The 27,354-nt window shown below is 37.9% G+C and overlaps 1 protein-coding gene across 32 annotated transcripts; it reads right to left on the bottom strand.

The window, feature by feature from the left end:
- Positions 1–5,170: 5,170 nt before the first annotated feature.
- mgaa (MAX dimerization protein MGA a) lies at positions 5,171–27,009 on the bottom strand. 32 transcript variants are annotated; one of them, XM_073927438.1, is made up of 27 exons: positions 26,668–27,009; positions 21,452–22,604; positions 19,262–21,068; positions 18,700–18,778; positions 18,504–18,614; positions 18,290–18,403; positions 18,096–18,188; positions 17,367–17,992; positions 15,889–16,183; positions 15,514–15,704; positions 15,251–15,355; positions 15,124–15,163; positions 14,607–15,025; positions 14,127–14,349; positions 13,195–13,503; positions 11,941–12,243; positions 10,595–11,202; positions 10,346–10,509; positions 9,061–9,106; positions 8,814–8,933; positions 8,624–8,735; positions 8,177–8,515; positions 7,952–8,089; positions 7,745–7,867; positions 7,518–7,640; positions 7,018–7,404; positions 5,171–6,933 (listed from the first exon to the last, which is right to left on the bottom strand). In XM_073927438.1, exons 2-27 carry the CDS (start codon positions 22,540–22,542, stop codon positions 6,554–6,556), a joined length of 8,346 nt encoding a protein of 2,781 aa, XP_073783539.1. In that variant the 5' UTR covers positions 22,543–22,604; positions 26,668–27,009; the 3' UTR covers positions 5,171–6,553.
- Positions 27,010–27,354: the final 345 nt, after the last annotated feature.

Below are 27,354 nucleotides of genomic sequence, written 5' to 3'. Positions count from 1 at the left end.
GGTCTGTGTATTTACAAATCCTACTACTGTAAAGAGCACGCTCATGAATATTACCTCAACAACGATAAAATTGCCTTTTCGGCTATTCTGATTGGCTGAAAATATGACGTAGGGAGGCGGGTGCTGCGCAGCTGACCAATAAATAATCCTGATTTGGGGGACCGCTTTACTTGCTAATGTTAATAAATGGCGTCACTTGGTGCCCCTGTAAAGTAGCGAGATTGACCTAATTAATATTAAAATATGCCTTAGCCATAGTATACTTTAAGTACACAGCACGCATGACTACTTGTCGGATTATACTGCACATATGGGCGGTTGTGTGATACTGCAGTGTTGCTCTAAGGTGTAGACAATTCGTTTACTTTAGGCAAACTGTTTATTTTGATGTTCGAACAACAGGTTAGAGAGTAGGAAACTGAAAACTTTAAATTAGTTTTGACTTTTTTCCCCGAATAGGAACATCCAGCTTTGCGTTTTGGATCCTGGTACCTGGTTTATAGTTTAAAGCAGGGGTGCCCAAACTTTTTCTAACGAATGGCCAAAAAAAAAAAAAAAAAAAAAAAAAAAACTTGATTGAAAGTGCTGGACCTAAATATACCAAACTATGTTACATTAAAGTTTCCATGGTAACTTCCTAATTTAATCATATTAAAAATATACAGAAAAAAGAATTTACTTGTACCAATGCTTAATTATATATGTTTTACAGTTTATAATGAATAAATACAATAAAACCATAAACAATCTCATTTATGACCAGGGCCAGACAGAATCTGTTGATATTTTTTGACATTTCTGCACGTGATTTTGTAAAAATAAATCTACAAATTTATACTGAATGATTTTAAAGTAACATAACTGAAACTTATATGAAGTAAAAATAATAGGCTACCTTTTTAAATATTTACTTAATGTTAACAATGTGAATCCTATTAGATCCACCTAACAAAGCTAAACAAAGCAAGTATCTAAAATAAAATCGACTAAAAAACAGACAATATTACTTTACAAACTGAATTCTAAATAAATCATATAAGCATTTTCATATTAGTCAATAATATTACTAAAATTAATTTAAAAACTAAATAAATATACATTTACACACAAGTAAATGTATAGACTCAATATGGGCTAAAAATCTGTGGAAATCTGCAGATTTCTAAGCGTGCAGATTCTGTGTGGGCCCATTTATGACACACTAGAGTTAAATTATATATATAGGGATTCATTACCCTCTAAAATATCTGATCAATTCACATTTAATTGAAACATTTAATTTAGTTTTTTTGTAGCTCCGCAATTAAACAAACAAACGGTTATGTAAAATTAGAAATAGCAATCTCTGTTTATAGGTGGCTTGCAGGCCCTAATTTGGGCATCTCTGATTTAAAGGGATAGTTCACTCAAAAATGGAAATTTTGTTAACATTATCAGAAGAAACTGACTTCACACACACACACACACACACACACACACACACACACACACACACACACACACACACACACACACACACATATATATATATATATATATATATATATATATATATATATATATATATATATATATATATATATATATATATATATATATATATATATATATATATATATTCATTTATTTTTTCCAGTGGTTACAGGTTTTCATCTTTCTTCCAAATATCTATCTATTGTGTTCAGCGAAATCATGAAACTCATAATGGTTTTGAAACTACTTAAATAGGCAGTAAATATTTTATTTTGGGTTAACTATCCCAACTATTTAAGTTGTTGCTTGCCAAAATGAAAGATAATTGGGTTTGATTTTACAGTAGTGGTTCCTATGTAAACACTGAATTGTTACAATTCTTCAGCCAGGACTTAATGTCACTCTGTAAAGAATACAGATGTACATTATAAATGAAGGAGATAAACTCCATCCATGGTGAACAATGAAGAGTGTTCATGGATTTCAAATACAAACAAATTTATGACAATAAACAAATTCAACCTGCCCTGTCAGACTGAAGACAATAGCAGCTTTTTTATTTACGATTCATCACCTGCCCTTCACACTTGGTTGTAAACTGAAACTCAATAGATTCAATCCTTATACTTTTTACAGTTAACATTTATTAGCTGGAATGACATTTGGCTGGTGTATAACTTTAGTTTACAGCCAACATCAAGTCTGCCATCTAGTGATGCAAAGTAGTACCTTACAACAAGGTTGCCAAGAATTCTGCCAAGGGTTGTTTCAGAGTTGACATATTGCATCAATTGTATTTTGGTTGCGCTGAAATATTTCACTCTACCAAATCTATATTTTACCAATGATTACTGAAATAATAGGACGAGACACAGAGTTTGTTTCCATTGTAAAATATTAGTAAAGAGGATTTTCCAGGATTGTTGCTGAATAGCTGCATAAATAGCTAAATCTACAGTCCATAAATTAACAGTTCAGTTAATATCTGCAAAGTTTTATTTCAGATTTTTAAAAATACTTTTACAAGTTGAAACAGAATAGAAGCTAAATTGTTCGTAGTGTTTGTGTGTGAATGAGTGTGCATGGATGTTTCCCAGTGATGGGTTGCAGCCGGAAGTGCATATGCTGCGTAAAACATATGCTGGATAAGTTGGTGGTTCATTCCGCTGTGGCAACCCCAGATTAATAAAGGGGCTAAGCCGAAAAAGACAATGACTGAATGAATTTCACAAGTTGACTTCTGTTGGGAGTTATTCTTTCCCCCTGCATTTTAACTGGACAGCATATGGCAGTCACATGAGATACACCATACTAGCTGTGCAGTCTTAAATTAATATGATATTTGTAGGATAACAGGATCTTTAAAATTACTAATATGCAATTATCAAAGAAGAAACAATGTAAAATTATACGTTTTTTGACTGGCCATTGGGCTAACTTGTGTTGTTAAAACCTGGCAGCAACTCCTTGCGATTTTTGGTTGACATTTTGTTATATTCAGCAGTAGACTCAACTTGACCAGCATATTAAAGTATGACCAACTTCACAACATTTTAAAGATAGAAACTGTTTGAAATTTATAACAATGAGACAAAGAGATAAAATCTTTACTTGCCTTGTCACGAAGAAGTCATACAGCGATTGTTTATAACAAGGAGTTTAAAAACAATCATAAACAGGGCTGGGCGATAGCCAAAAATCTCGAGAATTATTTTTCATATTGAAGGATAACTAAAAGAGTACCCCAACAATGACTAAAGCCACGAAAATTAAGGGGTCCATTAAATGACAACATTTTAGACCACATTTTCGGTGGCCAAAAATTAGGTATATCTCTAATATCAACACACTTCTAGATTCCCATTGTTACATATTTCTGCTGTGTGATTGGCTCTTAAATCAATATAGAGTAAAAAAAAGTCCAGAACTTATCGTTGTTGTTCACATGAATTTTATTGCGATTCGATATAATATGTAATGCAAACAAAAGGAAAAGCTTAAAAGCATAAGCACAAGAGAACATGAAGACAAACTCACATTTACACACCTAGACATCTGTGGTAATTTCACCAATTCAGGTTTTTTCTGTTGTGTTTTTGGATCCATCGTTCACCTGGATCACTCCGACGGGTTCCTCTGATGGTCCAGCTAAATCTTGTTTCCTACCTACCCGTAAGACCTTTCTAGCCCAGTTTGCCAACACAACCATAGGAGGCGGTTCTCCAGGTCCCCACTGCATGTGGAATATTAGAGGATCGAGACACGCATTGAGACAGTACAGTATTTGGGAGACTTCGGAGAGAAGGTTGACCACCCATGCGACCCAGCAAGCATTTTTACAAAAATCCAAAGTGTAGAAAATGATACAGGCAATGATGTGAAGCAGCTGAGCTGGCACCCAACACACCAGGAAGTTGGCAATGAAAACTGCAATCAGCCAGATGGTCTTGTCCAGGCCCTGCATGTTGCCTGGGCCCCACTGCTGCCGCGACTGCTTCATCCGGGAAATTATTTTTACATAGGACGGTATGATGATGAGCAGTGGGATGGACACCTGAATGGCATAGTAGGATAGGAGATTGTAGGTCGTTTCACTTTCCCTCAATGTAGACACCACCACCGCGCCACATACATGGATGCCATCCTCCCTGATCCAGTAAATGATGTTTGGATAATTAAAGTAAATGAAGATGGCAGTGATGGCCCAGAGCAGAAGGAAAACCAGTACAGTGTTTCGAGGGGTGCGGATCATTCGGGACTGAAAAGGAAACACAATTGCAAGGAAACGATCGGTGCTGATGGCGCAGATAAACATTGTGCTAGAAGTCATCCCGGCAAAGTAAAGGATTTTCACCACAAAACAGAGTGGGCGGCCCATTTTCCAGTGGTAGTCCGAGCAAATGTAGGCAGCCCAGGGTCCTACAGAGGCCAGATAGGCAAGATCACACAGGGCCATGTTCAGGACACCTATGGACCCAATACTCCAAGGTTGGGATGGCCGCATGCAAGCCCACAGGCTCCAGAGATTACCAATTGTCCCAAAAATGGTAAGTCCATAAAAGACAAAAGATATGGAGGATGAGATGTACTTGCGGTTGGACGGACAGTCCATGTATGGAACCAAAGGAAGGGCCAGATCATTGGAGTAGGTGCAGTTCTTTGCCCAAGCCCAAGAAATGTTGTTTACTGCCGACATGTCTTCGGCTCGGTCTATATCATTTGTAAATTTAAAAAAAGGTAAAGTTAGATATCTACCTCTTGTAAATAATTCATCATTTTGGTTTCGATGAAGTCAACAGAGTTTCAGGATCATTTAACATAAAGCCAATGATGCAATAAACAATAGACGTACCTTACCTTGAGAAATCTGAAAGAGGTTTGGGTACACCTGATTGTCGACTGCTTTATATCAACTCTGATTCTTCTTGGAAGTACATACGTATTCTCTTTGGGGAGTTGGTTGCAAGGTAATGACCATCAGTTGATAATTAGCCATTTGTGAAATTCTCTGATGTCTGTATCCGATTTAAAATGACTTCTGAATCTTTAAGGTATTTATTAATGTCTGAACTATTTGTAAAGCTATCCTAAAAGTAACATATACCCAAGTACAATGTAGAGATATGCTTTTTATTTAAGATTAAAACCATTTGTAACCTAAAAAACAGAAGCATTAATGTAGATGCGAGAAAAACTATATTTTCACAGACTTTATTGACATATCCATTGCTTTTACAAAGGTGAGAGAGCACTGATTAATAGCATATAAAAATAAGTATTTTAACAGACAGTTTTCAGACTAACAAAAGGAATAATTTTACATATTTACAACATTCAAGAAGAGTTCCCTTGCCAATATACAGGGTTTTACCAAGCTAACTTATTTACAAAATATAACAGTTTAGCATTAAATATGCAGGAAAGACCATAGCATCTTGTTTTAATGAAATTATGCAGTGTTGTTTTCGATATCTGTCTTGTCTGAATCTAAAGCAAAACAGTTGCATAGTGAGAACTTTATATATATATTCAAGCTTAAAATGAGGAATCTAACCGTCTCGCTGGTAGTGTTACACTTAAATGTTAAAACCCTTTGAAACGTGTAATTTATTCTAAAGAGGAGAAGGGTGAAGCAAGAACAGGTTTTCACATCTAAAACGTTCAAATGCCAGAAACACTCAAACCTTCCTGATTTCTTTTTAAAGCAAACAAAAAGACAAAATAATTAAAACAGCAGTAGTAACACCTCAAAAACCGCAGCAAATACTAAAGCTGATATAAAGTTTTTCTTGTATTCCTATGTTCTCATTACTATTCCTGGTATACTAATACAATAAAACCTTTCTATGGTCCAATATGCATACAGAAGAACCTTTTGAAAGGCACTCAACATAAAATATAAACTTTTAATGTATATACCCAACTTCTGAAAGAATAGTATGTTGTTCCAGAAAGGTTTAACAGGTATTATTGCCTTAACATGCATTCAATGGGCTTAACAGACAGTGATGTTTTAGCTAGATGTAAAGACAATGGCATTTGAGTAATCTCATTAGCAGATAAAGTCACGGGTGAAACCACTTTACTAATAAAAGTCACTGGGTAAATTTAATTATTCCTAAAAAGGTCACCCGGAAAAAACGCCCTCCTACTCCAGCGGAAACAACTGTTATCCGTTCACCTTGATGGCGCTAAGGGAGTAACAATCTTATGTTTAAAGATCAAGTAACTTTTTATTTTTAATGAGCTCCAGTGGGAAATAAACAACAAGCTCCAATATGGAGGGTAGAATGAGTTAACGGCTTCTTTCGACTATCGCCACAAAGAGTGGATATACAAGAGGACAATTCAATTGACGTCTTGCCGGTCAAGTATGTTGAGAATAAACAAAAAAATAACGCCAAAATTATAAAGTAAAACTGACTAAACGTCTTTGGATATCCCAGAGGCACAATATGTGGTGCCCATGGCAGCACGTCTTACACAGCAAACAAAAAAAATAAATACATATAAAAACACATCCTATTTTGTACATTAAACAACATGAGCAGCAGCTGTACCTGATTCAATGATTGGTAGATCACATTTGTGGTGTATCTTGCTCACTTGAGTCCAGATTGGGGATTGAGGGATTGATTACCTTACCAGCATCTTGAGCCTTCAACCCTAGAGGAACCAGTTTAGGCATAGGCCGCCATGTCACACTGGTTCCCTCATTGGCAGATTGGCCTGATGCAGCTTCATATGCAGCTTTCATGTGCAACAGAGGTGGGGGAGTAAGTCCATCACCTGTAGCATTGCATGTTGATGCATGTGGGCTTGAAGCATTTGTTGACTGTGCAACCCCGGATTCAGATGAAACCGAAGGGGAATCTGACCCAAAGATAACTTTGACCAGGTCATCCACTTTGGGTGGGATATCGATTTCATCTTTAGAGTCTGGGGACATCAGATCTTCATCTAGAGTTAAGAACAAAGGACTTAGAGCTCGGTCGTCTGCCGGTTCTTGATCTTCCGGTTTGTCAGAACAAGACTGTACATCACCTGGCACGGCAATTCTCTCATCTTCATCCTCATTAGTCAACTGTTGGCTAAGAAGAACAAGTTCATCCAGCAAAGACAGTAAATTTTCATCCTCAGGATCATCGCTGTCATCGGGACTCTTATTCTCCGGCACTTCTGGGTTGGACTTGGGTACAGATGCACCTTTCTGATCTTCTACGACTGATTGTTTGGGTACATTCGTGGATGGAGCCTCATCAGTCTTTTGCTCCAAATCTGGAATTTTGTCATTGGAAGAATTCTGCTGATTGTCCACAGATGTTGGCTGTGCTTGGAAAACAGGTTTATCTTCCACAACTTTCCGTGGTACTACTAGATTCTCCGCCAGAGAAATAACATTGCTGATATTTGGAAGGCTTGCAGAATCCACTGAAAATTACAATCATTTAAAAATAAATACATCTCATCAAAATGAACATCTCTGAAGTTTAAATAAAGGAAACTTACTAAATATACATAATCAGAGTAAACGGGTAACTTACCTTTTGTGTTAATATTAACAGGACTGTTTGTGATTTTAATAAACTGAGGGTGCAACATAGGAAGAGTATTTTCCACTCGAAGCGGGTGAGATATTGTGGGAACTATAGACACAGAGGCTACACCTAGTTGAATAAGATAAAAACAACAATACAAATGCTTATCAACAAACCACTTTTTTTTCATTATAGAACTTTTAAAAGAATTGTTAACCTGTTTGGAGACAAACCTGGTGTAGATGATTGTTGTCCAACTGAGGTGATGCCAATCGGTTGAAGTGAGTTGTTTATGGTTATGATTTGATTGCATGGAACCATGGTATTCATCAGAGGTAATACTTGAGGTATACACACTGAATTAAACAACAAAATATGTGAACATCCGAAACCAAGTTGCATCTACATTGCAAATATATGTAAATGTCTCTCATACTAACCATTAGTTAAAAGAGACTCTTTGACTGGAGATCCTTGCATCGCCTGAGATGAGGCACGCGAAAGAATGTTTGGCCGCATTCTCTCACGTGTGATTGGAGGATGTTTAATAGGACTTGGGATAGAGACTGGTTTCATGACTAAAGTGGAGTTGAAAGATGGTTGAATAGGTGTTGATGTAGTTGTTACTGTATTAGTATCCAGAACGTTAAGAGTGTTTTTATTACCATCAAGGTCTGCAGGCACTGAGACTGATGGTGTAGATTTAGGAACACTTTCAGTCATTTCCGGACTTTTTTGTTTTTTAATACTCAAATCTATCGGTTTGGAGGGAGAATAGGTGACTTTGGAAACATCGTTTACTTTGTTCTGGACCGCTAAACCTTTTGGTTTATCACAAACATCAACTACTTTAGATTTGGGTTTGGATTTGGGTTTGGGTTTAGCTTTGCTTTTAGCCTGGATGGGCTTGGGATGCGTCTCTTTTGTTTTAGACTGGGCCTCCAGGGCTTTTTGTTTAGAAATGATTTCATTAAGCTTCAGGCCAATGGACTCTGTACTCTTATCTGTGAACAAAAACAAATACAACCTTTGAATGCAGATGTTTACACATTCAAATGAACCCCATTTCTATAACAACACATCACAGATACATATATGAATGATTGCCTTACCACACAATTGTGAAAGTGTCTGTATGTAACGCTCTTTCTTAAATTGCAGCTTCGCTTTTTTTTCTACCAAGTAGTCCTCCAGCTTAACCAGATACTCAACTTCTTTATTAGCCTAAAAATAAAGAAGAAAACATAATAAGTCATATTTTCAGTGCAATTACAAGCATGATTTGTAGCAAAATCAACAAACCTTTGTGAGGATCCTCATCCTGGACACTTCAAATTTCTTTGAAGACATTCCCAGAGTCCCCTGAAGTTTAATAAAGCACTCACTGAGTGTTTGGCGCCTCTTTCTCTCCTTTCTTACCTTCTAAAGAAGAAGTTCCATAATGAAATGCATAAGTTTTTTTTATGTATTTTAAAATGCAAAGAAAATAACTAGTTCAGTTGTTTCCCCAGTGTGCTGGGGATACATGAAATGTAGAGGAAAAGCCTACCTGGACCCTTACTTCCAACATTTCATCATGAATGCGCTTCTGGTTACTGAAAGAGCAAAACGGTTTAAATGATGTAAGATTTTTGAGAAGAACTAGTTTATTGTCTTAAGCAAAGCATCTGTTCACCGATGCTTTCAAATACCTGGTTAAAGGCACAGCATGTAACTTTTTCTGATAAATAATGCAGCTCTGTTGAGTCTAATAAAGCACACAACATAATAAATCATCTCTGGTGTTCCCCCGTTTTCTATAAAACCAAATTGATAATCGAGGGTGTGTAACATCATTAACATGAACACACAAGACATGCTCCATCTCACTAATTAAAATCGCTTATTTCTCGGAAATTATAACATTCCTTTTAACACTTGGGATAAAGTATAAAGGGCAAAATATAAAATGTGGTTTAGTTGTTTTTGAATACAGTAGTGCCTCGCTAGAATGCGGTTTATCTTTCACGGTCTTGCAGATTTTTTTGTGTGTAATTTGACATGCTTTTTTTTTTTTTTTACAGCGCATTGTGTTCTGCGTCCTGCTTACTTTGCTGCTTACACGAGCATCGCTTTTTGTCTAGTCTATTTCAAAGAGAACCGATCGCACCAGTTGCGCGTCCTCTACACACGGTTGTTTTGCGTAAGTAAACGGGAGCGCGCGTGTGCTTTTTAACAGTTGCGTGCATCACATCACCTGTGCGCGCGAGTAATCATCCTCTCATAAGGTATTCACCTGCTTCTGCTCGCGCGAACACAGTTATTTTTGTCAGTCGTGCTGTTTCTCGATTCTAAGATCACATTTGCATGCATATTGGGCCATCCTTATTGTCAAACCCTACTTTAAGAAAACTATAATGTAAAAATTATTTCCAATCTGCCAAAGTGGCTAGTGGGAGCGGCTGTCTAACCTGCCAAAGCAGAAATCTACCCGCATTTGGCGGGTGTTAAAGTAAAGCCCTGTTTCTATTATACAGGACTTATTTTTCTACAAAAGTTTGCTTTTTGAGAGTGTTTAAACGAGAGGAAAAAGTTTAAAAATGTTAATGCCTGTCTGAGAAAAGTGTATGAAGTGTGCAATGAGGGTTTACAGCCTTAAAACATCTATAATAATTGTAAAAAATAAAGCTGACTATGTTGCTCATTTTGCCTATTGCGGGTTATTTAACTCCCACAATGAACGAGGAACTACTGTATTACAGTAAAAAAGCGCATGTTTTGTGCCATCAAATGCCAAAATAAACATTGAAATTGCAATTTCATGTCCACATAGTCGTCTATTAGATGTTCCTTACCGTCGATATTGATTTCTCCTGAGTGCAGACGCCCTAAATTTTGCAATTCTGTTTTGCTCTGCAGACTCTTCAATGGTCTCAATGTCAACCACCATCTCTGCATAACCCTTCTTCTCAGAGTCCATGCCATCTGTATCCTCTATCTTCTCTTCTCTATCGGAAGCCTAGAGAACAGCAAAGAAAATCCTGAAAGAAAATCCAAAAATAACAGTTTGCAGAACTACAACAAAAAACTCGTGAAACTCTTACGCTCATACAAGATGCATCCTCTTGGTCATCGTCACTGTATAGGTCAGAGTCATCAGTTAGTTCTGTTGAATCAGAACCAATCTCTTTCTCTTCGGGATCTGGTGCCTTGTTAAAATGTTTTTCTTTCACATTAGCATTATCGCTGCTATTTTGTTTAGCAGGATCAATCGTAGACTGCTTCAAGACCTGAACGACAGTCTTCTCTGTAGATTGTGAGCTAAAAGAAACGTTGGTCTCAGAATTGCTCGAGTCTTGTGTTGGCGGCATAGAACTTGCAGACTTTAACAATGTGAGGCCACTCTGTGAGAGGACAGTGGAGGAAGTTGAAGTAGTTGGTGGGAGAATTCTTAATGTGCAAGTGCCAGACTGTCCCAGAAAACCCTGGACAACTTTAAGGGTAGAAGGAAGACTGCTCAAGGAGACTGATTTGGATGAAGGGGGTGAAATTAACTTGCCACCCATAGATGAAGATGTAGAGACTGGTACTGTACCACTAGGCTTTGCCAGTGTTTGTGTTGTTGGGATGGAAGATGTGACTATGGTGGCACTGCCACCCTGAGGCTTGTTCATAGACACTGTAGGTGGTGCAGGCAATCGGATAATGGTCGCTGTGGGAAAAAGTAAGGTTTAATTCATAAATATATGAATGTCTTCTGAGCCATTACATAAGTTTCCATTTTTACCTAATTCGAGTCAAAGATGCTAGTCTTTATTTGCACTAATTTGGATTTTTAATTACCATTTACCAGCTTCACAACAAATGTAATCTCCAAAAAGTGAGTTTTTTTTTTTAACGCAAAAGAAAATGGCTTAAATGTGCTCTTTACCAGTTTTTGATTTAATGATTTCAGCACTTTCTTTAGTCCCACTTAAAAAGGAAACTTCTATTAATTACTCACTCTCATGTCATTTAAAACACTTCTGCATCAGGTTTCACGTTTACTTTGAGCAGTACGGTGTACCGTTTTAGAGTCCGAAACAAAACATGCGAGTGATGTATTGACTATAGTAATTCTTACCAATTTGTATGAAAGACATTGGCGAACAATAGTTTTACAGTTATTTTTGGTGCTCAAAAGTGTTCTTGGAGATCCAATGAAGTCACATAGAATGTTCTGACAATCTGCACATCTCGGGACCATTGCTATCTATAGAGGATGAGGGAGCTCTCTGATTTCAACTAATTTGTGTTACAAAAATGAATAAGGATCTTCGGGGATTAGAACGAGATGAGGGTAGGTAATTAATAACATAATTAGCATTTCTGGATGAATTAATCTTTTAAAGTTGTAGACTATTATACATAAATAATAAAATAAAAAAATAAGTGTGGCAAAAGCACTTACGTTGACCTTGAGAGAGGAGGTTGGGTTTGAGAGCTTTAATCTGACTTAAAGGCACCAGTTGCATGAGTTGTCCATTAGGATTACGATATAAGGTGTTGCCATCAGCTGTTTTAACAACCTGAAGCAACATCTTTTGGCCTGAGGTCTGTGGGGGACCAGTCGGTGAGACAATTTTTTTTATCTGAGTACCACTATTGGAGAGGCCTGTATTTCGGGAAGCAACAGTGATGTAAACAGTCTTTTTAGCAGGAGAAGTCAATCCAGGAGAAGATGCAGAAGTAGTTGTGGTTAAAGTAGATCCACCTGAAAATAAAGATGAAGATGTATTATGCCAACTTACATACTGGGACTTATTGGCTTGGTGAAAAACAAGCAATGCACTATGCCAAAAGCACCAAACTAGCCCAAAAATGAAGATATTGATGAGTGTGACATTATGTTCACAATAGCAAACTGCCAATACCACTATGAAAGGTGTAAGCAGTTTTCACACTGCCAGTGACTAAACTGCTGTAAATTCACATCTGTAGTTAGAATGTTATGTCAAGTTTAACAACGCTCACCTCTGATGCTTATACACATTTTAAATGAAGGTCCAACTTATTTAACAAGGTTTCCTGAATATACCATTTTATTCAGGCTATGTTTAATAATCAAAATAAATTTAACTATATCCACTTAAGTTAAAATTTATATTTTACTTTACTGTGAACAGTGTCACACACATCTTTACATCTAGGCCTGCAAAAAAAAGAAAGTAACGTGGAATGCCAAAATCAATGATGGTTTTGTGAAGCTTGCATAAAATAAAGCACATTAAAGAATTACAACCTAAAACAATAGAAACAAAAACAAATGAGAACTTTGGAGTTATAAGGGTTTCATTTTATTCTTAGTGTTGAGATACTTGAGCTTAAAAAATTTAGCATTCTATATAGCATCATAGATGCATCTAGTTTTAAACTAACCAAAAAAATAGATCATGTAATGTAATTAGGTTAAAACATGTAAATTGTGACAAAAATGTAAAACAACCTTATAATTCCAAGGTGATGAGATTCTAACAGACAATCATGGGAAAGATATGTATTGTTTGCAAATACTCAAGCATATTTGAAGCAACAGCAAGCTCTAAATCACAACAATCCACATAAAGACCAAGTATATTAAATTCTCCAAGTAGATGCATGGCCAAGGGGTTTTTGGAGACGGAGGCAAAGACACACAATGGCAAACCAAAGAAACCAGTCTTACCCAGAGGCAGGCTGGGTGACTTAGTGAGGATGGTGAAGGCAGGGACCTGGACATTTGATACAGTGGGAATAGTGGTGCTACCTGTGGAATTTGAGGACTCAGACACCTTAGTAACCAGGCCAGCTTTAAGAGAAGAAAGAGCCACACTGGGAGCCCCAGCCTCTTTGCCAATCATCAACAAGGGAGAGGGGATGACAATTTTTGGAACAGAAGGCTGTAAATGTGAGGTGCTAGTGTTGGACACATTTTGAGAGTTGATTTGGTTGACCACAAACTGGCTGAAAACCTTTTCCAATGGGGACCGGGCTGCTGTGCAAAAAACAAATTACGGAGCAGGTTAAGTCTGCCAAATAATCCACGTTCATATGCAGTAAAGCTGAAAAATGTAAAACTGTTACACATGGCTTAGTAATACACTTATGGCCAGTTTCCACTGAGCAGTACAATTCGATACAGTGCAATACTGTATGCATTTATGTCTGTTTCCTTTGTCAAAGTTACTAAAATTGCAAATTTTACTCAACCATTTTCAGGACCATTTCCTAAGGGTACCTAGAATTGCAGTACGGTACCAAAAAATTAGAGCTAGACGATCCCTACTGAACGCTATTGGTTTACAGACAAATGCCAACAGCACACGCAACAAGACAATGGGAATGGCAACATAGGAACAACAGTGTCATTTTGAAATACAGCTGAAACTATACAACAATGGTGCACAGGAATGAACCATGCTCAAACAAAAATAATCCATGCTCAAACCAAGCTTGTCATCTTCTTGTGACAAACAGCCACATGCCAAGATCCGAACTGTACAGTACTGTACTGAACCATACCGCTCAGTGAAAACAAGGCAAAAATGTCCACCACTTTGGTCGAAATCCTTGTGTAAAAGCTCTGAAGGGGAAACAACGAACATTTGCTTGACTTACCCAAAGACTTGCTAACAGATGTGGTTGTTGAAGCAGGTGTACAGGTAACTTTAGATACTGTAGTCAGAGTAGATGATGGAACGGTTGTGACCGGGGGCTTAGTAATGGCTGATACTGTTGGACATATCCTCCCTGTGATGTAGGCTGCTAGTCTGTTGGCTGGGTGCAAAGCTCCCATGTGCCCCAGCTCTAACTTGGCTTGAGGATAATGCTTTCCATTGACCTGCAATAACAAATTATTATGTTTTACAAGTCAGATTCTCTGTTCAAATATAACCTCAGCTAAAAAATCCAGACATGTCTCAAACAGGAAGTACTTCAACCACTCTTGAAAGCAGCAAGAAATGACATTTGCAATCCATTTAAGTTTTTATTTATTTTAACAGCAACTGTTTTCAAATTTTGAAACATAGATAAAACATAGCTATTGTCTATTTCTAAGTACTTCAAAATTAATTTGTCTGATAATTGTATGCATACCATTATCTGGCCTGGGGCATCGGGTGATTTTTTCTCAGCCTTGAGCAATCCTGCAGGGCAACACTTAGAGAGGAAGGGCAGACCTTTCACTTCACTCGTCTTTACATGCTTTTCCAACTCCTCTTCTTTTTGTGTAACCTTTTCATTTTCTGTCTTCTTCTCCATTGGCTGAGAGATGATGACTTTGTATATTTCAACTGACCCATTCTCCTCCTCTTCCAGAGTCTTAGAGACTGGCTTAATGAAGTACTTGCCAATCCAGAAAGGCTGGTTCAAACGATCTTGAGCCATATGCTCACACACGATCCGCATAACGTTATTTCTCATGTCTATACTAGTCCAAGTGCATTCAGACATCATCTCGAGCCGTTTGGCGGGGCCAGACAAATTTAGAGGTACAAGCTCACCCTCCTCGATATCTGTGAGCAGAAGGTAATAAAAAAAAGAGATGGATTTCAGTGTAAGTCACCATGATTACACCAGCTATTAAATAATCATCAGCTAGTGTAAAACTAACCTGGTGTGGAGACTTGAGAGATGTGGTGCTTGTTGTCATCCTGCCAAAAGCAGAAGGGTTTTGTATGAGTAAAAATTGTCAAGTGAGCATTACAAAAAATATGCTATCCTTCATTTGGAAATCTCACCGCTTTTGGTTTATCATGACAGTTTGAGTGAAATGGTCGAGAACGAGCACATGTCAGGTTGATCTCGATATTGTCCTCACTAGTACTCAAATTTCTCTCTTCCACCTTTAAGAAAATATTTAAATAACAGGTTAACACAGACTAACATAGAAAAATATATGTACAGGTAATCCACAATGGAAATTGTACATGAAATGAACAAAAAATGTATATGAAAGCTGATTGAAATGTATAAAAAAAAATAGAAGTCTTGAGTGCCTCACCCTTTTTTGTTTTGAAGGACTGAGAAAGCTTTCCAGATCATGCTGAAGTTCTTGAGATAGAAGTTGCGGCTGTGGAGATCTCGGAGGAGGAGGACAGTAAAGAACCTCTTTATCAAAATTTCCTCTTGTCCGATCCCATAATGTGCTCACACGTTTTGCTGGTTCAGGTGCTATTTCTGGATCTGTCAAAACTGCAAGAGATGGACATGGTAATTCAATTCAATTTCATTTGCATAAACTCCTTTGTAGATACAAAAACTTTCAAAAGAGCTTTTCAGGAAACACAAGCATTTTGGAAGAATATGTAGTAAAATGTTAGTTATAACAATGTAACAACTATTACAATAAATGATAACTAACATTTCTGATACTGACCATATGTTTTCCTCATTTTGTTTTTCTTTCTCCATTTAGCCTTGTTTTCTTCTGACATTCCTTGAGGATCAGAATCATCGGCTGTACCTTCCTCCTGTTTGGGAGTCTTTAGTGCAACAACTTTGCGCCGTAGGCAGCTACAGCCCAGCATGCACTGTGGCTTTCCACAGTGATGATGTCGCCTCAAGTGAACAAGGCTGGCACACACGCAACCAAGCCTACAGAATACATTGAGACACGGTGGTGCACGTCGTCTTATAATTCTGATGGCATCAGCACTTCCTGTAGATGCCCCCTAATAGAGGAAAAAAAGATTGTAAAGAGTGTAAAGTACCTTGGAGAAAAATTTCCAATAATTCAGTGTCGCTGTTAATGGCAATCACTACCACTTCCAATATCACACCACACATTAGCCACTTTTCCACTATTGGGCTGAACAGTTGGGTACGGTTCCAGTTCTATTTCCACATAAGCCTGGTATTGAACAGCATTCAAGGGACTATTAGACAGCCGTGCTGGACTGGTAGAGTGTGTAAGCATGACATCACCAATCTCTGTTGCATTCACTCATGGATTCAGAGGCGTTCCCAGGCCAGCTGAGAGAGATAGTTCCTCCCGCATGTCCTGGGTCTTCCCTGGAGCCTCCTGCCAGTGGGACATGCCAGGAACGCCTATCTAGGTAGGCATCCAGGAGGCATGCGAAACAGATGCCCGAGCCACCTCAGCTGACATCTCTCAAAGTGGAGGAGCAGCGGCTCTACTCCAAGCTCCTCTCGGGTGACAGAGCTCCTCACCCGATCTATAAGGGTGCACCCTGCCACCCTACAAAGAAAAGTCAATTCGGCCGCTTGTATCAGATTGCTGTTGTCTGGCTGCCAATTTCAATTTTTTTATTCATTCATTTTCTTGTCGGCTTAGTCCCTTTATTAATCTGGGGTCACCACAGCGGAATGAACGGCCAACTTATCCAGCAAGTTTTTACGCAGCAAATGCCCTTCCAGCCACAACCCATCTCTGGGAAACATCCACAAACACACTCATACACTACGGACAATTTAGCCTACCCAATTCACCTGTACCGCATGTGTTTGGACTGTGGGGGAAACCGGAGCACCCGGAGGAAACCCACCAACTGAGCCGAGGTTCGAACCAACGACCTTCTTGCTGTGAGGCGATAGCATTACCTACTGCACCACTCCCTCGCCTTTTTTTTTTATTCAGCAAAGCAAATTTCTGAAAAATGAGTCCCCAAAATAGAAATATCTACCTACTGTCCCTATTATAGTTCATATTACACATACATTGACAAGGCAACTGTTGATGCAGTTGTAGTTTGAATTCTGCTATCAGCAGCACAATGGATGGTTAAACCTATCTGTGCTGACTGGCCCAGATAGGTATGAAATAGAATGATTAAACAGAACCATTTGGCCCAAAAGTGGAAAGTGGCTTTAGGCTAGTCTCACTCTGACTTGTACCTCAGCAGTGACAAGAGTAGCTAGAGCGATGGCCGCCCTTTCTTCTGTGATATAGGAACGATGTCTGCCTTCCCACACTGCTCCATCTTCCACATCCAACAGCTTCACCAGAGTCTTAGGCAAACCTGGACTACGCCCACCTGCACAGGTTGACGATGTGGAGCCAGAATCTTCAGCCATGGGAGTCGTATTAGAAGCTGGTACTTCAGCCACATCAGGCTTTTCAGGACTCTTAAATTCCTTCCTACTTTTATATTTCTTGTTCTGTTGTGGCTTTTTCGTGCACAGAGGTTTGGCGTCTGAAATGACTGGTTTTGTTTGCTTTCCTTTACCAGGCTTCAAAGGTTTTTTAGATTTATTTTCAACTTTTGACTTAAATGTTGGCTTGACTTTATTTGTTGTTGGGGTTAAGATAGCAGGTACTTGTTTCTTAAGTACGCTATCTAGGGTGCGAACATAGCTAGTGCTTTTAGTGGGTAGCTGGTATGCTACAGGGGTACAATCAGCCTGTGATAAGCTGGCAGCTCGTTCATCAATCAATTTGCCCTCACTGGCCAGGTACTCATCCAACATGTCACTACAAAATGCAGAGAGGTTGCTCTGTCCTGCATCTGTGCTTGACACACCTGCAAAATCACAATCGTTTAGCAGATGTATCATATCAACATTTAAAGCTAAATTTAGTTTTTTATGAAAAAGGATTTATGAATAACTCTTTAAATTGCATACCTTCACTTAGTGATGCAGAGGGAGCAAACTTATCTCTCCAACCTTTAATTTGGGTGAAGTCAGAAGTTTTTCCTGTCCTTGAAACAAACTGGGCTACAGGAAAAAAACAATTAACGACGATTAAAATCTGAATAATCATTAGGCTTGATCTGTATGCATGTAATTAGTTTGTTATTATTATTACGATCTGTTACCTTGAGATGATGTTTCTTCAGGTGAGAGAGCAGGTGGGGGTATGGGTAACTGCACACCCAAATATTGCAGATCAATTTCCAGTGTGACGTCGAGCAGATTCAACTTCAATCCAACTAAGTAAAAGAATGACACATTTTATTGTTTTGATCTATATTGTTATGTAATGTTGTATAAATGTGAAATCAATAAATGAGAATTGCAAAAAACTAAAACCTTCTTGTAGCACCGGATGAATGACCTGTCTGTTCTTCATAAATTTCAGATCATGTAAAAGGACTTTTTCTAGCCCTTCGATCTTTTTCTCTATTTTTTCTTCATTGTTGCCTGTTTTAAGTAGACAAAAAAAAATCCATGATACTGTAGATAATTGTTTGTTCACATTAAACACTGTGAAGCTTTTAATTCTTACCATCTGGATTATCTGTGTTTTCTTGTGCCGTCTCTGGTTTATCATCATCATCATCTCCAAGATGTATCCGAAGAGCTTTCTGTTTCAGAATTAAGAAAGTAAAAACCACAGAGTGTGAATTAAACACTGTTTAAAAAATTCTGTATTTATGCAAGTAAAGCAAAAGCAACCGAGTCAGGTGTGATGACAATAAGATTAATTCACAAGAAAGACTGGGTTTAATCACTTAATTTTCGTCAGGTTTGGTGCAACACTGAATATTTTTGAAGAGTTCAAAACTACATTATCATCTTTGAATGCCCAAAGCTTTGGTGTCATGGATAGTTAAATGGGTAGTTCAACCAAAAATAAAAATGATCTAATTTCTCTCTCCTCACTCGTTCTAAACTCGGTTGACTATGCATCTATGAAAGTCAACATTAACTGGTTTTCAGCTTTCTTTAAGTTTGTGTTCAACAGAAGCAACAATCCATACATTTTTAATCATTTGTTAGTGAGTGAAAAGTGAGTAAATTTCCAGCTTAGAGTGAACTGTCCCTTTAACACACTTTATTTTAGTTACCTTTGACATGAATGAGACGAACAGTTGACCTTCGACATCCTCCAGGCTGGGCTGCAATGGAACAGGTACAGGTCCATCGAATACTTCACTATCTTCACCCAACTTCAGCATTCCTACTTTTTTCTGTTTTCCCTTGTATTTTTTGCAACTGCTTCCATGAGGTGACGGTTTAGTTGGTTTGGAAATACTGTTGTCAGAAACAGCAGTCTCACAACTAGCAGCTGACTCCAAATCATTAAGGGAATTTGCTCTATCAGGGCAGTGACTTTGAGAAAACAAGTCACCTGTTTCCATGGGATGTTCAGGCCCATTGTTGACACTTGATGATAATGATTCTCTTGAAGCTACAGTTCCTATGAGTGGTCTTTCTGGAAGATCAAAGATCTGTCTAGGAGGTTCACGCCCGTCATTGAAAAAACCAAGTGGGAACGGGTCACGAGCGGAAGCAGCCGTGCAATCCAATAGCCTCTCTGGAAATGAATCAAGAGCTTTTCTGGGAGGTACTGGTCTATCACAGAATAAACTTGGAGGAAATGGGTCGGGAGAGGAGGGAGCTGGGCTGGGTAAGGAAAAAGCTGGCGAGGATGCGTCATCTAAAGGCAAGGAAAGTGATTCTTCATTTGTGAATAGTGTGTTTTGAGGGATTTCTTCTGAAAAAAACTCAGGACAAGAGCCTGTGGAACTGTCTAAAAGACAATCAGAAATGGAGTCACCCTCAGCTACATCAGGCATTGAGTTAATGTCCTGGTAAGAGTTCATGTCGTTGTCTGTACTAGATGGTACATCAAAAACTGACGTGGGAGAAGGGACAACTGGGGTTTCAACAGTGTCAGTGTTAACTGTTGGTGGACAACTGTCATGCACAACATCACATGTTGAATCGGATGAAATGTCTGACTGTGACCTGAGTGTGTTATCATGATCTGGTGTGAAAATGGCATCAGTGTTATTAGAAATGTCAAGTGCTGGGTTAGAATTAGGTTTCGAGGGAGAGGTAGTGTTTGGGGCACTGAATGGATCACTGCCAACTGGGGAAGCTGAAAATCTATCACATAATTGTGTTTCTGATGGTATAAGGGGGACAGTTGTCGATGAATATGATAACGTTGTGGACAGAGATGTCATGTTGTTTGCATCTGTAGTTGATGATGTAACTGTCTGAGATAATGAGGTAACTGCTGGTTGTGAATCAAGGTTTGTGGTAACACAAGGTACAAAAGACATTAAGACAGATGAGCTTTCAGAGGTTTGGGCAGGTTCACAGGACTTTTCAGAATCTGAGAGTGAGCTGTGAGAGACAGGTTTGGGCAAAATAGGTCTTCTCTGTTTTAGAAACTTAGCGAGGAGAGGCAGGGGCACACGTTCAGGTCTCTTGTGTGGTAAGGTTTTCTTCATTTGTGCCTCGGGCTTGGCTTCAGTACTTAGAGAAGAAACTGTCTCCATTTTTTTTTCATCCGAACAGGATAGATTTTGGTCACTTGATTTCAATGTATTCTTGTCAGCACTGTGTTCATCAATTTCTTTTTTAATCTCGTTTGCTTTTAATACACCTGTTTTTAAAGACGTGTCTGTGCTTTCACATCTGAGAACATCACCTGCACCATTTCCATCTTTTTGATCAACCTGCAAAGAATTTTCTGTTATGGATGATATATCAGCTGCCTCCTTTTGTTTACTTGTGCAAGCAGTAGATGGCTCCGTGGCCCCACCAGTTTTGTTGATATTCTCAAGTGATAACCTTTTTACTTTCACATGAGCACCTTTAATGAAGTCGGAGAATGCCAATGAGGATGGACGCTTCTTGTTACTGTTAGAGAAAGAGAGATAAGATCAGACAGAAAAACTTGTTAGATTTAGCAAAAAGGTAAATATGTACAATGAAAAACATGATAAAATAAAATAAATGCAAACATTTAAGCCGTAGCTACATAACTCTGTCTATATGCAATTAATGTCATAATGGGTCAGGAGAATCCTATTGATAATATTAGATAAACCGTCAATATGTTTATGGCTCAATAATACTATATTCGGAAATGTAGAAACTTTTGTGCGTCATGGTTTCTTTCTAAAGCCATAGAAGAATGCATATAAATGGCATGGTTTCACAGTGAGTATCTTTCTTGTGTACTACATCTCCAGCTAAATCAAAATTCTGCTTTCGTTTGACAAATTGTTAAAACTACTTACCACAAACTTTGAACATTTGTGTCTACAGCTGGCGCAGCACCATTAACAACTTTATTTTCTCCATTTGTAGGGTTGGGAACGTTTTGATTCACATTGACCTTTACAGAAGCTTTTCTCTTCATGAACAGTGTTTTCAAGTTATTCAAGGTTGTCATCTCCTTGCTCAGCTTGAGCTCACTCTCTGTTTCATCAGTAGACAATCCATTCTTGGCCTTAGATGATCGCGCATTGACCGCATCCTCCCTGAAACCTTTGGCAAAGGGGTTGTAGTCAATCTTGAGCTGGGTGATGCAAAGGTTTTGATAGGCTGTGACTGCAAAAAACTCAGTCTGAGCAAAACTGAGAGTTACAACATTGGGTCTGTCCAAAATTAGAATGTCTTTACTGACTTTGTCTGCAGGTATAATATGAATTTGTGGAAGGTATCGGTGCATTGAGTGCAAAATAATATGGCCCTCTTGATCCAAGGTGTTGCAAAGTTTCAGTCTGTAAAATGAAACAGGGTACTGCATCCAATGTAAGCCACTAGCAGGGGATTCTGGGTGTACAAACAACCGTGAAATATGAGGCTCAGCCTTCCCATTGGGTTCCCATCCTTTGCCACTCCATTTATATCTGCAGTTATCAGCAGGTTTAATATCCATTGCCAAAACGTAATTCTGGAAAGGTTCCATTCCAGAGAGACGAAACCGGCAATAGGGGAACATTCTACGTCCTTGTTTAGTCAGAATCATCTCTGTCTTACATCTATGGAACTCGTTCCACATGTTGTTGTTATCCAGGGTCACAGTAATGCCTCTACATCTAGCATCTGCTGGCAAGTTCTCAGATGGTGTGGTGCTGTTAGTGTCTGCAAATGTGGAGGATGTTGGTTGAATGCCTGCCACAGTAGTGCCAATTGAGGATTTCCCCATTTTATTTGCCTCACTAATTGCCATTAGATTAGCCTTGTCATTCCCACTATCACTAGATTGCAACTGTTTTAAAACAACAAAAATGGAAGGTGGAGTGGTTGTGGGAGGTGCCAGTGTTGGGGCAGTCACGCCCTCTTCATGAAGCACCATTGCACCCTGTTTCTCTGTATCGGCCATGGGAATTAAGTCATCTGGATAGCTTCTGACCCTCTCACATTAGGGTATATCAGGTCTACATCCTTAAAAAAAAGAAAGAAAAAAATGTGTATATAACATGGGATTTTTTGACAGCTAGCAACTGGAAAGCTTAGCACAACATTAACAGTTTGTGTTACTTAATAGATTACTACTAATCAGTCGAAGCCCTGATTGGCTTCAGTGCAGAAACTTGTAAAAGACCAATTTCTTCAAGAAATGCACTACCTTATAAATCTTCTAACACCTTTATGGAGAAATGTTTGAACAGTTAGACTAAAAAGTTGTGTATTGTGCTTTGTGTACTACATACAAATAATCATTCATCATAGCAAGGCATTAGCCTCAAGTTAATACTCGTAAGGGCATCTAATAAGTCCTATCAGTCCTACATGCTGGTCTAGGGTAATTGAGGTATGCTACTGCACCTTCCAAGACAAGTGCAGGGTTGAGATTCAACTATGCATTAAGCTGGCAATCCATGAACAGTGTTAAGTAAATGACTTACCAACTAGTAACATCTAGCTCAGTAAAAACAAATAACAAGAACATTTGAACATATTCATGTTGACATTAACTGTAAAAATGGGGAGGAGCCAACACCAAGAATATCATACTTATAAAATAAAAAAAATCTACCTTGAAGACAAGCTGTACACCAACCAATGGGTGGACTTTGGCTATTTCCACCTTTTATTATAATAATATAATTTTTCTGTAATAAATAAAGTGCTCAGCCAGAAACTAAGTCTTAAAATATGTGTGATCTAAATGTGAAGATTGCAAATATGAGAGTTTGAGATGGTTACCAAACAAAAACACTTGCGCATCTCAACTAAGCTTTTGTTAGCAGATTATTGAAAATGGATCCTAATTGCATGTGGAAACAAAGTCTTTGAATGACACCAAAACTGACTAGTAAAAACTGACTTCAAAACAATGGTTTCAAAAGGTGAAAAGGAAAAAAAGAAATGTTGGCCTCCACAAAACTGATTTTAATGAAAATAACTTACTTCTTTCTTTTCATGAAATTGATACATTTGTAAATATAACAAGTAAATGGGGGGTAAAGAGAAAATATGCACACGTAAGGAAACCTCTTTGGGAACAATCATTACCATTCTTGTAGTTGCAATTGGAGCCACTAGTTGCATCATGCTAAAAACAAGGTAATGGGACTTGAGTTAAGCCAGTTTAAACCAGCTTCAAACTAAACAAACAAATAAAAAAGGTTAAATACAACGTTTATTTAAAATATACTGTGTGTGACAGTATTTGTAAACAATACACAGTCATGAAAGGTTTTTAACTCAGGATATGTGACTTATCTGTTTGGTTAGAACATTATTTGAAAAAAAAATGTGATGGGAAACAGTTTTGACAGAGTAAATTCCAACTCAGACACTTTTTAAATATTGTTAAAATACACATTTAGTGAATGCATATAATTTACTCATGTACCTATGAGGTAGGGCTAGGCGATTAACTAAAACTAAATTGCAAATTCGATCAAGCAGAGCTGCGGCTGTCATGCACATCTTATCAGGGAAGCACACCTCTGTAATCAGGGGTAAATCTCCTCCAAAGCCAGAAGGGGCGCTCGTGTACTAACTTCAAATAAACCCAGAAAAAGCTTTACTAAAAAAAAAAAAGCTAAGATTTAACTACTCTCATTAGAGCTGCACAATTAATCGAAAAAAGATCGCGAACTCGATTCGACCCCCTAGACGATCTTAATTCAGCATTTCTACGATTCTGTCAATAATATTTTCAAGTTCAGGAGAGAAGAAAAGGCGGCTGCAAGAGTCTTTTCATTGTTTCACATACATTGCTCAGTGACATGGACACCTGCAAATCATGTTAAAGAGTCACATACTATTATAAGGTACAATTCACCTAAAAAATGTAATTTCTGTCTTCATGTAATGATGTACTCGCAACCGGGAAATCAAACGTGACGTGAGCTGCTGACCATGAGCTGTTACCACAGAAAAGGCGCGATAATCATACTACAATGATAATCATCACATTTTAAAGTTATGATTGCGACAAACATTTGATATGTTTTTTCTTTCATAAAGAACACACAGTTGTGCATGAAAATAAATGTTAACAGTGTCAGTATAACTATTCTAGCCTGTATAATGTTGATTTTACCAGTTTATAAAATGGTCTAATAATATTGCAATGACAGATTGCAAGCATAGGCCTTTATCTCAAACATAATTCAACATCAGAATTATTATAAGTAGAATAAAATTATTTTTGGAAACCAGTAGACCTACACATAATGTTATTATTGTCATTTTACCATATGTTTGAGAAAAAACAATAATAATTGCCGACTCATATTAATCTTTATTTTACATCTACAGAATCGTGATCTTTATTTTAAGCAAAAAAATCGTGATTCTTATTTTAGCCAGAATCTTGCAGCTCTAACTCTCATTATGTTTCTTATGTTTACTCTTGCTATGTTTCCATCCAAAGATGCAAATTAGATTCAATGTGCAAAACTGAAATACTGCATAAAACATTTGTGAATGAAGGGTGGTAGCTTTTGGAGGCGTGATTCTGCACTTTCAGAGAACAGCTACTCAAGACAGATCTGGGAGGTAATAATAGTGAATCATTTTAATGTCTTTGATTTATATTTTAACATCACATATTTTGTTAAAATCATTTTTATTTGCATGGTTGAACTTATTCTGTAAATGCGTTTCCGTTGTAGTTCATTTGCACTTTTTCTTATCGGATGAAAAAAAAGTTTACCCTACACAATTTATGTGCATCTTGGTGTTTCCAATAAGCATGTGTATGTGATATTCCTAAATGCACATAAAAAAGGTGAATGGTAACACAGCTATTGATTTAAGAAGCCTACTCCTCACAAAACCAGAATTCTCTCACAGATTTATTATGTCTATTGTAAACAATAATAATAAATAATCCTTAACTGTCAAAACTACTATATTTAGCAATGTTTTGTTACATCCAAGACATGTATTAAGCAAAAAATTGTCTGAAAACAACATTTTATTAAATATTAGTTTCTTAGATAACTTATTATCCAATGTATAAAACCAATAAGGTATTAAAGCCATGCTGCATTGTAAATAAAGATTGCTTCACTGCATGCCCCTTAGCACTGCCTATATTTACAATATAGCATGTCTGTTTATGTTGATGTTAGTACTAGTGATGGCTGCTTTCAAAATACTGTTCTATGAAGCTTCGGAAACTTCATGAATCTTTAGTTTTGAATCAGTGGTTTGGAAAATGTATCAAATTAACTGGACTGTGTAATTTCATAAACAAGACTTAATTTCATCATAGCGGTTTCGAAACATTTTTTAAATATTCAATGGTTCGCCACTAGGGGACGATCTATGTAATATAAATATAACGCGCGGTTTCCCTCATATCACCCCCAGTGGCAAATCACTGATTAACTTACATAGTTTCATACAGCTCAGGAAAAAACAGAAATACAAGCAAATCTAAACACATTTTGTCTTCAGCATTGTAATATTTTGTTTTATGATTGCAATGCATTAATTACATACTGGTTTTGCATCTATAAAAAGTATTAGTTATTAACAAACACTATTAACAGACGCACTAGAATATAAATTTGTTTTAAATATAGTTATGCTTTTCGTTAAAGTGATCAATGCGTAACATAATATAACACACCATAACACAAACTTTTTTCTGTGTGCGAAAACAAATGCAACACACTCAAGCGACAATTTGTGTATAAATCAGTGTTGTTGAGGTATAGTGTATTTTGTATGCACAAACAATAATACTACAAAAATGTGTATTTTAACGACATGACAACGCTTTAGCCACATGCTCTTGATAAAGCAAAACAAATCCCATCTTTAACACACATCGATTTTTACCAAAAAATGTAAATTACTCGAACGATTTGTAACGCGATGTGCTCGTGAATACCGAAAAGGCTAACAAACTAGTAGTTCTGCTAAACAACAATGCAATGCTACCTATTTTACCTAACTCACAGGTGAGTAAACGTGGCAGCCACGGGCGTGCATGAATATTATATGTCTTTTTAAAGTCAAGAAATGGAGTTTCAGTCACCTTTTGGATAAAGTGCGTCGAGTTATATTCGTCGATGTCGCGTGTCTCTACTAGGCCCGACAACTAAAAGTTGGCGCGGAAGCGCGTGCACGTCGAAACATCTCGAATGGCGGGCGAATCTGATGCGAGATGGTCTGCTCTGGCCACGCAGTAACAACAAAAAGCGCCCTTGTTCATCCGGTTTCTTTCGATTTCTATAACAGATACAGCTGCCTCCGGATTAGACTGTTACCTTGTGGCAATAAGAAATGCATATTATGCATACTGTCTCTCCTGTCTTCGTTAATCTTGTTTTTTTTCTCTCTCCCTTCCCACATTACTACACCGTGCGTCTCACCCTCTGAGGTTTGCGTGCGTGCGATGACGTCAGAACGTCGCCGCTCAAAACATTGCACGTCGCCCTCGTGTAAATGCCGTGCGCATGCGCTGCTTCTGACTGATGAGGATCGATGGCTGTATCGCGCATGCGTTTACTTAACGCCTTTGTTTACGTCATGGCTGCCTCGATCCGCACTGGTTCGGTTTTTATTCGAATGTCGGAGAGGAAAAAAAGGTCGACATGTTCAGCCCGTGCTTTGACGTCTGATGGCGTTACACATGCGAAGATTCGTGATCGTAGCTTCATTCTGGGCTCCGCAAATTCGGATTTAAAGACAGGGAGTTGTGTCACGATGCTGCCATGCCCCT

Source organism: Danio rerio, chromosome 17, assembly GCF_049306965.1.
Source record: "Danio rerio strain Tuebingen ecotype United States chromosome 17, GRCz12tu, whole genome shotgun sequence".
In the NCBI taxonomy this organism is placed as follows: Eukaryota; Metazoa; Chordata; class Actinopteri; order Cypriniformes; family Danionidae; genus Danio; species Danio rerio.
Note: the sequence above shows the minus strand (reverse complement) of the source record. Positions and strands in the feature narration are given on the sequence as shown.